This window comes from Ictalurus punctatus, chromosome 19 (genome assembly GCF_001660625.3).
Source record: "Ictalurus punctatus breed USDA103 chromosome 19, Coco_2.0, whole genome shotgun sequence".
Classification (NCBI taxonomy): domain Eukaryota; kingdom Metazoa; phylum Chordata; class Actinopteri; order Siluriformes; family Ictaluridae; genus Ictalurus; species Ictalurus punctatus.
This window is the reverse complement of record NC_030434.2, coordinates 12,295,024-12,313,566: the sequence shown is the minus strand read 5'-3', so window position 1 is coordinate 12,313,566 and position 18,543 is coordinate 12,295,024. Positions and strand designations below refer to the sequence as shown.

The following is an 18,543-nucleotide window of genomic DNA, read 5'->3' as shown; positions in this document are numbered from 1 at the left end:
TCCACAGAAGTGGTTAATTGCTCATATGAAAGTAGACAATCAGGGTTTTAAAAATGTGCAGTTTTTCTTAAGTATTTCTTTCTCTTTTTTCCCTAGCCTAATAAATGTTATATTAAAATGTCATGATTTTATTGTGGCAGTTGTATACAGTATTTTACTATCAAAAAAGCTTTATTTATGCCTTCTGTTATATATCTGTACTAATGTTATTGTGGAGAGGTGTGAATTGTTTGCCCAGCAGGGGATTCACACTCCTCCCAGTTCCCTTGCCCTGCTCACTAGCAGCTAAACAGAGTCACTCTACACACAGAAACCCAACAGTGTCCTGACTAATCTTATGAGAGATTTGCAGCAATTAAATAATTTTTATATTGTTTGTTTATATTGATAGAACATGTCCGATTAGTCGATTTCCATTCTGCTGCCATAATGTAATGCTAGTGTACTGCGAGAAAGGGTTAAACACGTTAAAAAAAAAAAAAATTAATGTTCCTCCTAAGCTAATTCTGATGCATTTCCTGTAATGAATACTTAACTACTATTTTTTTAACTTGTTTTTTTTATCCCTAGCTATACAGCAGGTGGAAAATCTCCTAGCATGGCTGATCAAAGTGTGGTAAGTGTGTACACTAGCATAATCACAGGAATCTTCTGTGCCATGTTCATAATCCATTACAAAGCATACTCATGAATATGAGTATGTTCCTGCAATATAGGTACAAGAGGTATATTTTCACCATCATGTTCACAATTGCCCTCGAATTTCACAACATACACTGCATTTGTTTTATAGATATCATCTGTGCCTTGTTTGTAAGTGAGCAAAAGAGGAGCTGCATACTCATCGTATGTTTGTTTACAACCATTTATAAATTAAAGCTATGGAATGATTTAAATTGCTATCATTGTCATCATCTGTTACTTATCTAAATAGTTTACATTGCTCATAATTGATATCCAGATCAACCAGAGTATTCAAAATCAATTTTGTAATTGCACTGCTATAAGATCTAAAGAGATTTAAATATGTGCATGTGAACATAAGCACTGAATTCTCTGACTGCATAACAACACATGTTGATTTCCAAATGCTACCTGAACCCTGAGAGAACACATCACTCTGATTGGTGAAGACAGCCAGCCGTGTGAATGACTGACGGGGCGTCGGACTGTCCAGAGGAGTGAAGTGATAAGGGGATTTCATATGCAAAGAGAAAAGGCATGGAACGCTCTCAAGATTATCTGTGCTCTCTCAGCTTTGCAGATAGGGTAAAGCTCCTCAGGGACTTGTCCTGTATTCTCTGTTTCTAGCTGACTGATGGACAGAGACTGTGCTGTACATGCACTCACACAGAGTCTCTGAAAACGCCAACATTTTCTGAAGACCAATTTTCAGAGCACTGTCTAGCCACAATTGGATATTCATACACAGACCACTAGGATACCTAATAAACTTTCAACTCACTGTATACATGTGTGCATACTGTATATGCACTGAATTACTGGTTGATTAGCTATATCAATCTAGTGATAAACTGGTAATCTAATAAGTTGGTAATTCAATGTATGCCAACTAGGTTTTGAACTTGATGGTAGAGGAAGATACCATGCTACATAATGATGGATAGGCATGTTCTGATAACTGGTCTTAGCATACACTCTGGTATTGAACATGCACAACATTATAGTCATGAACACTTCCAAATATTAGCACTTCATTTGTCTTATGTTCCGGAGGTATCTGACTATGTAGGCTACATTTCTGGGCAGCATTTGCTTGCTCATGAGATAAAGCCTAACCCATTTGGAAGATAACATAAATGAACTGCCTTCAATACACCTTATCCTATGACATATTTGAAGGCTTCATTGCATTTGCTTCTTGGCAAAGGCAATCCGTAAGTCATTTTCATGGTTAAATTTAACTGGCTAATGAAATGTGCCTGACAGTTGGTAGAGGTTTACAACTGCAATTATGACATTTGGCAGATGCTTTTATCAAGAGCTACTTACATCTATCTCATTTTTATACAGCTGATCAGCTACCATTAACTGGTGCTTCCACTAACCAGTTGCTAGCAAGGAATGCCAGTTAATTTGCTATCTACAATATATGGACAAAGGTATGTGGAGGCCTGAACATGACCCATATGTGAGCCTAAATGCCCATGTTTTTGAAATAGGATGTTCAACAAGCACATACGAGTGTCAGGTTCAGGTAACCACGCGTACAGTGTACAAAGTTACAATGTATGATGACTTCATTTACCATTTAGTTTAAATACCCTATTAATATATAATTAATAATTAAATTAATATTAATATTACAATTAATATTAATATAAACATTTAAAAGTCTTGTATAAGGGTGACTTCATTTATATGTGTATATATATATATATATATATATATATATATATATATATATATATATATATACACACACACACACACACACACACACACATATATATATATATATATATATATATATATATATATATATATATATATATATATATATATATATAGAGAGAGAGAGAGAGAGAGAGAGAGAGAGAGAGAGAGAGATTCTCCTACAAACAACCGGTATATCCCTGATCAGACTTTTTTTTCTGCCTAAGAACGCACTCACACACTCCTTTATGCAAACTGCAGTGTTTATTCAACTTGAAGTGACTATCCTGCATAAGCTTGCAGGCTTCTGCCAAGCTAGAATACATTATCATCATTACAGCAATTGCAGCATACTTAACATGGAGATGCTGGAATTAAAATAACATTAACAAGGCACCACAAGCAAGACCGTTAACATCTCAAGGGAGAATGCAATATTAAAAATGACACCGATGAGAAAATGCCCTAAAAATCCACTTTGCAAGCTAAAATGATCATCATTATTATTTCCATCCGTTGTCACCCAGAAGAGGATGGATTCCATTTTGAGTCTGGCTCCTTTCAAGGTTTCTTCCTGATGTCATCTCAGGGAGTTTTTCCTTACCACTGTCGCCTCTGGCTAGCTCATTAGGGATCTAAATCTGTATTCAGATTTCTGTAAAGCTGCTTAAATGTGCTATACAAATACAACTGAATTTAATCAAAATGTATAATTTACTGTTTTGTGAATGTTTATAGCAAAACTAGGAGAGATTTATATGCATGGTTAAGACATTACAATATAACTGCTATGAATAATGATTCTAATTTTGCCTTTTACCTCTATTGTTTTTTTTTTTCCATCTGTCTGTCACATTTTTCCCCTTGCACTGCATTCAGCTCACACGAACAGTGGGTTTTCAGTGACATTGACTTTGTTTACTTTTGACACATGTGTGGTTTGTGGTTTATGTCCTGTCTTTCCCCCTTGTAGTGTAATTGTTTGTTTCCCTTATGTATCATCATTTTAATCAGCTGTTTTGTGTTATCCCTTTGATTACATGTATTACTTAAACCCCTTGTGGGTCTTTGCTCAGGTGCGAAGTATACGCTCATTTACTGTTATCTCTCACTATACCAAGCCGTTCTCTGTTATAATTTCTCTGGTTTTGATTCTGTTTTGCCCTCGACTCTGATTCTTTGCCTTACCTATTCCAGTCTGTTTGCACGATCACTTGACCTTGCCTGTCTAACGTTTTTGATCTTTGCACTATGCTTTGGATTGTTATTCTCATTAAAACTGCCTTACGTGTACTTGCATCCATCTCCTAAACACATTACATGACACTGTCACTGATGTTTCAATGTATTCATTCTTGTTTCTATCCCTGTCTATTCTCCCTCCACTCTATAGTTTACTATGATTTTACCATGGAACTTTATGTGATCGTTATGCAATTATACCACAATCTTACACTGTATCTAGGAAGCTGCTAGCTTTTCTGCTGACCCCCTTTCTATATTGCAATGTGCTCTGACAGCACCATGTCCCTCTGGGGAGGTTTGGCATTTGCACACCACACAGCCCACACTGTCACTTTGATCATCTCAGCAAAAGCTGACATGCCAGGGCCGGAGACGGCTGTCCACAGTGCCACTTTACCAAATCCCAGCCTGGAAGCACACGTCTGTGGCAACTCGCTCCACCTCACCACCTCAGTGTGTGTGATCAGAATGAAGTATTTAACGCATGGTAATTACTTTTATCCTAGGAGCCTGTCCAGATAGGAGCAGCCATTAATCAAAGCCGCAGTGAAAAGGTGCAGGGTACTACTTAAACATTCATCCAGCGTTACACTGACTCACTGTGTGGATTTGTTCGTGTGTCCCTGTTCCCCCTTCAACACACACACACACACACACACACACACACACACTCAGGTAAAGCTAAGATCACACTCTAAATGCACAGCCCATTGGGTAATGTAGTTTAAAACAGGTTTGTTTTTAAAGGGGGATGTTTAATAGTTCCACTGAGATGTTGGAGATGAGATTGTGACTGCTCACATTAATGTAAGTGTTAACATGCATGCTAATTTAAATGCCGAAGTGGGAGCACCTCGCACCAACATGCACTCTCTTTGTCTCACTCTCCCTTTGCACGTTCTTTCTTTTACGCTCTCTTTCCTTTATAATTTCAAGCCTTAAAATCTGTAATTCATAAATGATAATCCTATTTGCATACATTGTCTGGTTCAAAGCAATGCCACAAACAGAGACGGAAAGCCTACATACAAAATCTACATAACAAACGGCACATTCTTCCTTCTCTCTAGTGCTTACAGGACTCATGTCGACACCAAAAGTCATCACTTTGCTTTCCACATCTTCACCATAAACTTAACCAGCTTCCTTTCTCCAGACTGCCAAGTAAAACATCTACGATCTAAGCATTGGTTACGTATGAGTTTGACCTCCATTGGACTGCTGTCGACTTTGGCTCTGGGGTAATTTGGTCTGATATGCCTTGAGGGACAGTGGATAGTCTGAAGGATTATGGGGGCATGGCACCTTTCAACACTAACTGAGGTACAGCCCATGGCTGTTGTGCCCTAGTTACTAAATGCAATAAACTGTTTACAAGTGCAAAATATCCTAAACTCTACTGATCTTCTGTGTAAAAACACAGCAGAGACTTACCTGAAAAGACAATGGCTACTTACCTCTACCGCACTGTGTCCACTCTGCGCTGTCTCCACTTCATTTTTGCCTGAGCAGCAAAAAAACAAATCACAATTTAGACGGGTGTCAAGGAATTATGTATCAGTGATGAATGGCGGGCTGTAGTGATATGTAGAATTTGCTTTCTCTGTGGCTACCAGACTAATTACCATGTAAGTTATATATGCCACACAGGAACATCAGTATAGGGTTGCAAAAATATTGATGTAGCACTGGCACATCACAGCTCAGTTCAATCCTGAGTTTAGCTTTCTATTTATGTGGATGCAGAGTTCTCCAGTTTCCTTCTGCTTCCCAAAAACATATCAGTAGTTGGACTCTAAATTGCCTGTAGGTGTGAATGTCTGTGTGAAGGTAGCACTATAATATGGCCAAAGATATGTGAACATTTGACCATCACAGCCATATATGTGGGTTTTCTTCAAACTGTTTCCACAAATTTAGAAGCACTTAGTGTAATATATATAGTATAGAATGTCTTTGTATGCTGTAGCATTATGATTTCACTTCATGGGAACTAAGAGACCCAAACCTTACCCAGCATGACAATGCCCCTGTGCACAAAGCGAGCTCCAAAAGACACTGTTTGCCAAAGCTGGAGTAGAAGAACTGAGCCCTGACCTCAACCCCACTAAACACCTCTGGGAAGAACTGGAATGCCGACTATGTGCCAGACCTCACTAATGCTCTTCTGGCTGAATGAGCATAAATCCCCACAGGCACGCTCCAAAATCTAGTGAAAAGCCTTCCCAGAAGAGTGGAGGTTATTATAACAGCAAAGGCAGGACAAATTCTGAAATGAGATGTTCAACAATAGGTGTGATTTTTCAGGTGTCCACATGCTTTCGGCCATATAGGGTATGTATATACCCGGATGCAGACGTGCACTACCTGTATGAATGTATGTCATGTCATGCTTGTTGGTTACGGGCTATAATAAAATGGATGTAAGCCTAATGAATTCAGTTTATAATTATCTAAATTCCAGCTGCCAAATTATCTGTGATGCACATGTGCCATCTATTACACTGTAGAGAAGATAGCATTTTAAATGGTTTAAATGTTAGGTTTAAATTGTTTTAATGGGAAATTTAGCCCAAAGAACAAAAGTCACTGATTTAATCAGTGATTATTTCATCACTGATGTATGAGCGGACAATGAGTCACTTGAGTCAAGAGCGATGATGGGGCTCCTGTTTGTCAAATGCGATGACAGACATTTACCTCAAATTATGCAACTAGAGAGACTGAAGTCAATGATGCTCATGATCAGAGTGATTACCAATTTTCCATCACATTTTTTTTCTCTTGTAATGCTATTTTTCCAGGAATAGATTACATTGAAAATGTAGAAAGTAGGTTAGCTTGCTACAGCCTGTCCTGTCATCCCAGGATAACATACATGACCACAGAGTTATCTGACCTTATAAAAAAAAATTAAGGAAATATGTATAAAATGTAGAACAACTGCTGAACACATATTTATAGCCTGTTAGTTTGTAGCCTATATATGTAAGTTGGTATAAATGTAGAATATTGGTATAATGTTGGTATAAATATGTTTTGTTTTCATGATCATACAATGTATTTTTTTATATTTATATATTGTTGATCACATTCATTTTTAAAATAAAAATCAATTAATTGCAGTGGATTATAGTTAACCATTGTGTTAACTGTCTTGATGTGAATTAAATTTTAAGAGCAATTTTTCTCATTTATTTAAAATGAATTTATTCATTTTAGGTGACCTGATTTTAATATGCTATAACTTTACTTGTGATTAAGATAGGTGCACGTAGTGTTCAGAATTATATGTAATAAAAAATATAAAAATTTCACCAGGCTTTTTCTAGGCCAGTATAACTTTAAAAATTTAAAAATTTGGACACACCATCAAATAAATGGGTTTTCTTTGTTTTCACTATTTTCTTTTAGTTTTTACTCACAAAGTCAGCTGAGAAAAGTTAAGTACAGTGGTGGATCCATACTGCAGTGATTGTTTATTTGGTCTCATAATATTATATGATAAAAAAATATGAGGCAATTCTACAGGAAGAGGTGTACCCTGTTGTGCAAACACTCCTTCCTGTTGATGTTCTCTTTGAGGATGACAATGTCCCACACATACTGCTAAAACTATTCAAAATTTGTTTCATGAACACAAGGATGAAGACAAACATCAGATTTAAGCCTTTATGGGACATTCTGGAGTGCTAGAACAGCGTTCACCCCACATCTGCTCAAAAGATATTTGTGTTCTGGGTTAAGGTTAAGTACACAGTACTTAAGGTTAAGTACACAGTTTCTCCCTAACAAGACTAATTAAAACCTTTCCACAACCTAATCCTGCTATCCCTATGTGACATAATTAAGATGATCATGAGTCTGGTATCTACAGAGAGTGATCAGCTTACCTGTGTCTGTTGATTCTCCCTGCCCTACATTATAACCTCCTGAGACACACACTATGTATGCAATGTTTTTTCTTCTTTCTATTCATAAACAGAGGCAGATCCAGAAAATTTTGACTGGGGTGGGACACAGAAGTAGAGTGTGGTGTCCAAAGCAAAGCAAGACTATATGAGATCTCAATCGAATTGTGGCTGAATTCTATGACAGACTGTTCAATAACATGTTCTTCATGTCAAATCATATGATGGAGAGCCTATAATGAAAGAAAATTACTATGTTCTGCTTACATATATCATCAATCAGTGCGATTGAAGCTTGTGCAGAAAATGGGACCGCATAAATAGAAACATTGTTCAAAGTGAGCCTGAGGTAATACTGTATGCATAATTAGCATGTTTAAATTTTTAAGATAAGATAAGATAAGATAATACTTTATTAATCCCCAGATGGAGAAATTTGGGATTTGCTATTGCTCCTAGTGTAATTGCAGCTGTCCAGTGAGTTTTGCATAATCTTGTGTCGTCCTACTATTTCTGGTTTTTAGATGAGCATCATGTGAGAGGTCACACTTGTTTAAATAAATGTGATTTAAATAAAACAATAACAGAACTTTGTTGTTGGCTGCGTTTGATACTAAATCAGCCACCGGTGAGTACATTATGTGCTATAAGGCCACAGACCACTCAATTCACGACCAAAGAATTCTTTCATGCTGTGCAATTTTGATCTGTAAAAGCATAATGGGACAGAAAATTGTACAGTGTAAAGCTGGCTTTAATGTGCCTTTACTATCATCTATACTATCGCCTATCACCAACTGACATGCTTATTGTGTGTTTTGTGACTGGCTATACCTTTCCAGAAATTTGCAGAACAAATTATAGTATAATATGCACATCAGAAAAATCTTAAATGCCGAACTATGGAATAAACTGGTTGCTTATTCATCAGTGGAATTATAAGGTTTCAGTGTTACAGAGTCATCTATACTAGCATCATACTGTAGCCAACAACCAACAACCAAAATTAATTGGTTTATTTCAATTAATTGGTTTATTTGGTTAACCAACAATTTCAAAATTGTTGGTTAACCAAAATTAACCAACAACCAGTAGGCCATATGTGACCAGATAATATGGAAATACGCATATATTGAACCTCAGTGTACTCTTTGGGGTTGTATTTGGTGCACATCTTTATACTGCTTTTAAATTTCAGTTTTAGGAAACACACTAATGTCTAGAGCTGATCTGCCTGGATACCAGATATGTTGTTTATTTTACTGATATAATGTACTACTATCTCAAACAGACCCTAGCTGTATTCTTATACTGACGGATGCTGTCAACTTGCTCATTACAAGATGACTTAATTTACTCAGAACAGCCCAACGCATGAAACAACAACCGGACAATAATATGTTGGCCTAAAGATCTCTTCAGAAAGCAATCAATTAATAAAACATGATTTTAAAAAACCCTGTTTCAGCAGATTCACACAGAATCCTAGTGATGAGAGTGGCTTACGGTAGATATTGCCCCCACTTTTGTATTTTGTCTGTAATCTGACTGGATTGACTATTGATTTCAATCAATGCATAAAATACAAGGCAGTGTTTAAAATACAGGACAGTATAGGTAAACCAGTGTGCTAACTAATGTAATAGCAATATTAATGTGACATATTGTAGCCTAATTATTTACTTTTACAAGGGGCATGTTTTACTGCCAACCTGCAACAGACCTTACTGCAGCTATGGGAGTTTGCTTTACCTTTTCCTAAGGCCAAAACCTCAATGCTGCATCACTGAGCCCTGCATTAGTAGTGAAAATTGTGCATTTCTATCAAGATTACTAGATCTTTTCTCACAAGTACAGACATGTTGTTTTTAATTTGGAAACAAGTAACATTGTGCTGATATATATGTTATATGTTGTACAAATTTGGCCACAGCTTGAAATGGTTTGTAGTCAGCTGATCGGGTTTTAAAACATGACTGGATTGGACAGTCAGTATAATCTGTCATCCCTCATAAATGTTTGACCATCTCCTCTGCAAGTTCCTTAGTGCTTTATGACGGTCCTACATGGTTTTCCATTAAGATATGTGGTGTGTACATTTTCTTTTAAACATGGACTTAATTAGTATAGATTTCTTTGCCATTTTTAACAGGGAGAGGGCATCCTCTTGAATCTCGATATGTAAATGAAAGGACATTTATGAATATATTGCAGGAAATTCCATTCTGCTGAAAACTGCATACTGAACAGTGCTTGTTTTCCAAAAAGACCTTTCACTTCTGGGCTGGCTATTGTTGTGGCCAATGATATTTCTGCCTACCCTTTAGCTCTGCCCTTGTTACAGGGTTGTAACTAGTAATACGTAAATATATACATCACACATCCCCTAAGCCCTCACTTAGCCTGATACAGTTGTTGCTGCCAGCTATCTCCCATTATGAAATGCTTATAATTCAATGAAAGCGAGGTCATCCATCCACAGGACAAATCATCTTACAAACTACCGCAACTACATGAAATATTTTATCACAAATTTTACAAATGTAATGCCTTGAAAAAGTTGTAAAGGTATAATAACCTTAAAAAAAAACAATCTCTCATTTCACGTCAAATAAATTAAGTGTTACATGGATACAAAATGGTTTCATGTAAAATGCCTATTAATCCTTCACATTTTTGTATGTGATGATCCTGCTCACTTGGATGTACTTTTTTCATACTTGTGTATTTAAAAAAATGAAATTATTATGTGGGTTTGGTGCTGAGTACCCGACGGAGAGCTCTGTCTCCCACGGAGCTCCAGCTGGGTGCCATTGTTCTTAGAAGAGAGAGCCTTGGCTCCCTGCTGCTTCTCCAACTCCCCTGCAGAGACAGAGATAGAGAGAAAGACAGAGAGAGAAAAAGAGACAGAGAGAGAGAGAGAGAGAGAGAGAGAGAGAGAGAGAGAGAGAGAGAGAGATGTCTACAAATCCAACCATCCCATTTCATACAGTCATTTTCCTCAACAGCATTCACCCCCATTCACGCCATGCTCTGGGATTGATGAAAACACTATGCCTTCGTAAGTAGTGCAAACCGCCCATTTTTCTGCATACTAAAGGAATCCTAATGAATCCTGTGTTTTTGCACATCACAATTCTCTTCTCATCTCTGCAGCAAACACAGCATTTTTCTCCCCAAGTGTACTAGCACATAACAGGTATAACAACACCACAGCAGAAATTGATAAACAGCTTATCAGAAGGCTTCGACTCAAACAATTCATACACACGCCAACAACTGCATACAGAAAAACACTGAGATTTTGTTAAACTGCACAGTCCTGTATTTACTCATGCCGAACTGTGTTTTTAGGGCTCAACTCAACTGTAAAATTTAATTTGGTAATATAGGTACAGAATAAAACATGACAGAGCATGCTGATATACAATAATAATACAAGACGGGGTAGTATGATACCGTTAGCATGCTGAAGTTGATTATTTTCCTATAACAGCATGTACCAAACTGTTTTATTTCTCTTACAACACTTTTATTACTATTATTATTAATGAGCAATGCTTTTTAACGTGGTGGAACATCCACAAGACAAGTTAGTCCATGTTAGTTCATGACTTATGTTGAAGTGTCTATTTACAGCAATTATATCACCAGCCTCTCTTTCATTCTCTGTTGAAGTTATTCCTGCTTGTCATGTTACCAAGAAGCCAGAAAGTCCTTTGTCATAAAGACTCTTCAGTGCTGGGAAACTTACTGATGTTTATAAAGTGTGGACACCCAAGAATTCTTTCATAAATGTCTCCTTACAGAATGCTTCATCTCATCAAGGATTATACATTTTCCTTTGTTAAAGATCAGCACGATTTCTTAATCCGTTTATTATTAGCCTTAAATTATGTGGAGCATCTGCTATTCAAGTCCCTGTGAATGAGTTGTTACTATAGAAACTATAATGTATTAGGGTGAGCACATTAATATACTGAATCCATCAGTGTTGTGGTATAACATGTGATACTGCACACATGAATGTGGATGATCTGGTGGCTGTGGCTCAGGTGGTAGAGCGGGTTGTCCACTAATTGTAGGGTTGGCGGTTCGATTCCCAACCCATGTGTCTCCACATACCGAAGTGTCCTTGGACAAGACACTGAACCCCCAGTTGCTCCCGATGGCAAGCTAGTGCCTTGCATGGCAGCTCTGCTACCATTGGTGGGTGAATGAGACACAGTGTGAAGTGCTTTGGATAAAAGCGCTATATAAGTGCGCCATTTATTATCTTTAAGATTCAGATGATCAGGACAAAGAAAGAGAAATAACAATACATACACTGGATGGCTAAATATGTTAAATAAATGTGATAATATATTTTATTATTCCAAGTTTCACCCAGGTCAAACTCAGTTCAGATTAGCTGCATTCGTTTTACATAGAAATGTGACAGCTCGCTAAAAAAAGCAGTTTATCCAAAAGGAGGACAGAAGTTCAGCTCACCTCAGAGCTAGGATACAAAGATGACAGAGTGTGGTACACATGCTTTCTTAAAAGGTTCTTAAAAAATGGGTGCACACACACACACACACACACACACACACACACACACACACACACACACACACACACACACACACACACACACACACACACACACACACACACAGCAAAAAGAATTCCCATGGCACTGTGCTCTGTGGATGTACTGAACAAAAGCCAGCATCAGCAAGAGACTCACTTTAAGGTGCACTCTTTCTCTAACAGAACTTTCATTTTGGGACACACACACACACACACACACACACACTTCTCAGGCCCCTTTGAACTGTGTAGTTACTTCCAGTTCCTTTCTCTGCATCTTCCCTCTCTGTTTTGGTCTTTTGAAATGTGCTTGAAAGTCTGACTGCAGTGCAGTTAAGAAACTGAATAAATGCATCATCAAAACAATCTGAGCCTCACAAAGGATGTAAACTCAGGCAAACCAGGCATGAAAGCTCACCAGGGCTCTGCGCAAGGTTCAAGGAACAAAAACAACAACAACAAACAAACAAAAAACAGAAACAATTGATACTTTTCTAGGAACAAAATCTAAACTGAAAACACAACCATTGTTAAACTGCTCTAAAGTAGAACATTAATATGAATGCTCTGTTACGAGCAGAGGAGTAGATCTGAATTATTCATATAGCACCTCCAGATTTCCAAATATCTGTGGATGAAAATGTCTTGTGTGCTTTCATTCGATATGTTAACCTAAACATGCTGTGCAGTTACAGTGCTTTATTTTATCAATAACTTTCCACAGTATTTTGTGTGGAATAGGCTACACATAGCTCATGCACATTCAAACATAATCAATACAACGCTATGAAAATATAATATGTCCAGTAGCCAGGAGGTACAAGGACACTAACTAAAAGAACTGTCTGACCCATATGTAATTATACCCTGCTTTCCAGGAATAATGCATAGCTCTTCTGTTATCAAAATATAAAATGTATAATAAACACACACATACACACACACACACACACACACACACACACACATTATATATATATATATATATATATATATATATATATATATATATATATATATATATATATATATATATATATATCCTATTCATTCAACAACAGTGTAAGTCATTATCAGGTTTGAAAGATTTGTTGACAAATGCTTTAGGATCACAGTTTTGCACTCATTAGTGAACAGTTGATAACTTCAACAAAATAGACTTCATGTTAAAACTATAATGAATTTCCTGGTAGCACAGTTGCACTTTTTGACCATGTGGCACACAATTATAGAAAGGACTTATTTATAATCGCACTATTCGTTGTCACCCAGATGAGGATGGGTTCCCTTTTAAGTCTGGTTCCTCTCAAGGTTTCTTCCTCATATCGTCTCAGGGAGTTTTTCCTGGACACTGGCGCCTCTGGCTTGCTCATTAGGGATAAATTCATATATGTAAATTCCTGAATTTATAAATTTCTGCAAAATACAATGCCAATTGTTAAAAGCACTATACAAATAAAAATGAATTGAATTGAACTGTCAAGTTTCAAGGCAATTCAATGAGCATGGCCAGGTACTCAGGAATTGACTTCTTCTTCCCTTTGTTAATAATAATGCTATTACATTGCAAATAAACACTTTTTATTGCACATGAACATCTCATATATCACTCCACAAATTTGCCCTGTCAAAGGTCTTCCCAGTGTTCCATTACTGTACATCTGGTTTCTCTTCTTGACTTTTTCATTTGCCGTCTCTATGTTAGTTATTTTGCTCATGTTTTGAGCCCTGCCTGTTTGACAGCACTTTTGATATGTTCAAAGAGCTGCTTGCAATTGGATTCAACCATCTCCACTCAACTGTGACCCTTGAGATACAAGCTAACTTATTAACAAACAAAAAACAAAAACAAAATGCAGCCACTCTACCTCACTACTGCAAAACATTATTAATCCAACAGCTCCACTACCAGAGGTGTGTAATAACGCACTGCGGGGTTTTGTTTTCTATGGCTGACCCCCAAATGATGTTCACTGAAATGCATTTCACTAAATGGCATTATTTATACTCTCAACAGTTGTTGTTCTTTGGTACAGATTTGGCTCAGTTTCAGCCTCCAGGGTCATTTTAGCAGCTTGCATATTAAAAATAAATGCTGCCCACAATCCATAACACAGCATTTTTGTTCAGTTCCTGCAGCCATGTCGATTCAGGATTGAATTGCTTGGAACCAGACTAGTTGTTTTAGTCTGTATCCAAGTGTGATTTTTGTGTTGAGGCCTGAGGGGGGAAACCAGGTACCAGGTCATACATGATCCACTTTTAATTCTTGGTGAACACACACAAGTGCACTCTGGTCAGTTAAATTTTCAGTCCCCAAATCATGGAAAATGCGATTTCCCTCATCAAACTCATAGGAATACTCAGACTGGAATATAGGACAATACATTCAAGCACTTAATTGAGCACCAATTTAATATAATAAAAATAAAAAACTTTTTCTTCTAACAGATTATTAGCTCAGTGGTATTCTTAAACCCTGATCAATTGAGGATGATTTTGATGTATAATACTACTAAAGCAGCTCTGGTTAAGGGCATCTGCTAAATGCTGTAAACTATATCTTTATTGAGTCAGAGAACTGAATTTCAAGCAAAGCTTCTCACCTAACCAAAAGCCAAGATCACCCATGTGCCTTTTTTGCTGGATTATTGGAAACATAGCAGGCACGCACACACACACACACACACACACACACACGCACATACACGCACACACACAAACACACACCAAACAGAACAAACACACTTTCAGTACTCATGAGTAATCTGGATTAGGGACAATTTCACTTAAGCAGTGTGAGCCTTATTTGTCATGCTTGGCGCTTACAACCAATCAGAAAGCAGCGGGTGTGATAAATACCACCCTGTCTGGTCTCTGCACTAATTTAATGTTTCCTTTTCACCAAATTCATGACTCCTGTTTGCATAGTGGTCATGCTCGTGTGTAGCATGTTACCCACAAATATTGCCCCCCCAAACTGAAATATACACTCACATTCAATGCGTATCTGCTCCATTTCAGTCACCTCAGCGATGGACTCCTTCAGGTCTTCCACAAACTTGAGCAATTCTTCTGAGCTCTGAGCGCAGAAATTCAAGACCTGCTTCTTATCTGAGCCAGAGACCGGAGATAAGATGGTTATCGCATGGGGATAGTCTAATGAAAAGAGATGGAGAAAAAAGACAAGAAGGAATTAGAAATTCATTATTTACACCATCATCTTTATTCAAAAGCCTATTAAGACTGAAACGAAGTGTAAATATAGTATATGTATGAAATAAAACCAGTAAAAGAAGTATATAGTTATTTTAAATAGAATAAAATAGAGTAGAAGTTTGTACCACTTAAAAAAAAAAAAAGATTGGCCCAAAACATACAGAAAGCATATAGGTAAAAGTTATGAATGAGATGGTAAAATTATTAATAAGATGGTTTTATCCTTATAAAACTTAAAAATCAACTTCACATAAAATTTGTAGGATTTCTACTGAGTAAGGATTTCGCTTGTTGGATTTCAGTGTGCGTTAAATCACCCCTCAACTATTTGCAGGTGGTGGTGGTGTGTGTGTAGAGAGAGAGACACACACACACACACACACAGAGCAAGAGAGAGAGAGACAGAGAGAGAGAGAGAGAGAGAGAGAGAGAGAGAGAGAGAGAGAGAGAGAGAGAGATTAAAAGCCAGGATCTCACATTCATTCTCAAACAGGTGGAACTGCATCCCCAGGAGGCCCATGGCTTTGCAGAACGTGTAGGCAGCCGAGCTCTTCTTCTTTGGACACAGCTTCAAAATCTATGGGACAAAACAGAAAAACAGGGGACACATCAGACAAATGAAAGAGACACGACAAAGCAAAGAGTACATCTTTCAGGTATGCTGCTAAACTGGCCTTGGATTAGCACTTCTACTTGTTACTTTTAATGTGATGGTTTAAGACTTATACTTTGTCCCACTGCACTCCTAGCACAAAAACTACTTATACTTATCTTTTACACTTTCAATTCAGTCAGATATAACTGATAGGAAATTGTATTTATTATAATCTAATATAAGGAACAGTGTGGTGGCAAAGAGAGTAGTGTTGCTGCCTCACAGTTCAAGATTTGATCCTGAGCTCTGGTTACTGTCCATGTCGAGTTTCTGTGCATGCTCTCCCCATGTCTGCCACTCCCAAAGCCATGCTGATTGATGGACTGGCTACATTAAATTGCTGCTAGGTGTGTGTGTGTGTGTGTGTGTGTGTGTGTGTGTGTGTGTGTGTGTGTGTGTGTGTGTGTGTGGGTGTGTGTGTGTGTGTGTGTATAGCACTGTTCGGATGTGACTAGTTTTCTAAACATAGTTTGAGTTACATTCTTATCACCCGACCTCTGCGATTCCATGTACCATTTCAGATGGAGCTAACATCTCCGTGTTTATTACAGAAGTGGGAATGTCTGTTTTGTACATCTGGGCATTGCAGAAGATCATGTGCTCTGGATGCGTGCATAAGTACTTTTAAATTTAAAATGTAAAATTTCTTAATTTATTGATTTAATTTTAATTCATTAAAAAAACTTACTAAAATAAACTTCACATGATTTTATAGAACTGCTTGCTTATAACAAACCCACTGACATAAAGACCTGATTACTTGTATAATTAAAATATTATGTAATTGAGTGCAGAAATGAAGGTGAGTAATCACCTGACACTGATATTACACTGGCCAGTCTTAACAATTTACGTCATTTGGTTCTTCTTGTTGATTTTATTTTTTAATTCTTCGCCGGGTTGCAAAAACATGTTCATTCATATTGAATTGTACACCCTTTAATAAGAGCTTCTATGGTACTTCATGTTGGCCAAAACACACAAGGAAAAGCATTGTGAAAAAAATATTATAGGCAATCACAGAAATTTGCATTCGGATGGGATTAGATTTCTCAAAGGATCACAGAGTTAGCCAAAAAACAGTAGGTCATTTACTCAGGAATTTATTACAGTGGTTGTGTGAGAAAAACACAGACACAGCAAAGTACATCTGTGAAACACAAATTTTTCTAATGTCCCCCTGGAAAACTAGCCCCGTCCAAATAGTGCATGTGTATGATGTCCTGCGATGGACTAGCATCCCATCCGGGGTATATTCCTGCCTCCCAGGCTAGACTCCTGACCCACTGTGACCTTGACCAAGATAAAGCATTTGATGATTGAATCTGAATAAATGAATGCATAATGTAGAATGTTTGACTATGTGAAGAAAAAATCATGACAAAAAAGCTTTGTATCTGTTTCCCAATTAAATAGGGTGAAGCCCTTGGTCGATCACAATGATCTCTCTACATTTCCAACCAGAACATAAAATTATGAATGGTTTCACTGGCCTTATTCTTGTCACCAATGATTCAGATCAAAGATCAATCTAGTATTTTTTTATATTGCTGAACTATCAGGCAAATCCACTTTCTACTAAGATAAATACCTGTAAAAGATATTACAGTGGTTTGTTCTCTTATTCATGGCAGGCCACCATGTCAGAATATAAAAGAAACATTGCTTTCCAGAACTGAACTGTGTAGAGTATTATTATAAAGACCTTGAAATGAAGTGTCATGAAGTGTGTAAAAGCATGACAGAAAGAAAGGATTGTGGGTATAGATCAAAAGAAGAAAAGAATCTATGCTTGGCTTATTGTAATTCCCACAGGCCAAATCACACAACTGTAACATTAAAACTATACATCATTCTGACACATATGTCCAGTAGTGCTCAGCCTCTTTGAACAAGAGCAATGACCACTTCCTGAATGCCAAATTGTTCCCAATTAATACCTTAGCTGCTGAGAAGATGGTACTCTGGCTATCCATCATGAGAATGACATCATTGGAGAGTGCTACATGTAATTGACTAATACTTGGATTGAGTTTTCCTGCTTCATATCTCTCAACCTTTATAACCTTGATTCTGAATTTAAGAAATGGGAAAGTTAGATATTTAGATAATGACTTTCTCCTTTGGTGACACTTTTGTTCTGCAAATATGTGTGCTTTGGAATCAGAATGAAAAACCCTGGCTCTCATCTATTCTAATATAAAAACTTCTGTTTCTTTCTTCTTCTTCTTCTTCTTTTTTTTTTTTTTTAATATTTTGTTCCCACTCTCATGCAAAGATTAATATGGGAACATATAATTATGAGGATAGTTTAATACTCATGTGTGATAACCTCAGAGACACCCTAATGGCTGCTTAATTATAATATATGTTTAATCTGTGTTTAATTTCAGGAGTCATTCTGTGAGATTCTGACCAAATTAATGACTTATTCAGAGAAGTGGTGGGGGCATTGACCTCAAACTTTTGTTCTCATGTAGCTGATGTCTCAGCAAGATGGTGGAAAAAAAAAAAAAAAAAAAAAAAAAAAAAAAAACTAAGCAA

The 18,543-nt window shown here is 37.1% G+C and overlaps 1 protein-coding gene across 2 annotated transcripts in view; it reads right to left on the bottom strand.

The window, feature by feature from the left end:
• iqsec3a (IQ motif and Sec7 domain ArfGEF 3a) overlaps positions 1–18,543 on the bottom strand; it is a 107,171-nt gene that overhangs the window by 2,849 nt on the left and 85,779 nt on the right. For both annotated transcript variants that reach the window (XM_053688426.1, XM_053688425.1), the window contains exons 8-11: positions 15,822–15,921; positions 15,123–15,284; positions 10,323–10,415; positions 5,100–5,146 (exon numbers count right to left, since the gene is read on the bottom strand). In XM_053688426.1, the coding sequence (XP_053544401.1) occupies positions 5,100–5,146; positions 10,323–10,415; positions 15,123–15,284; positions 15,822–15,921 (402 nt within the window). The remainder of the gene's footprint in view (positions 1–5,099; positions 5,147–10,322; positions 10,416–15,122; positions 15,285–15,821; positions 15,922–18,543) is intronic.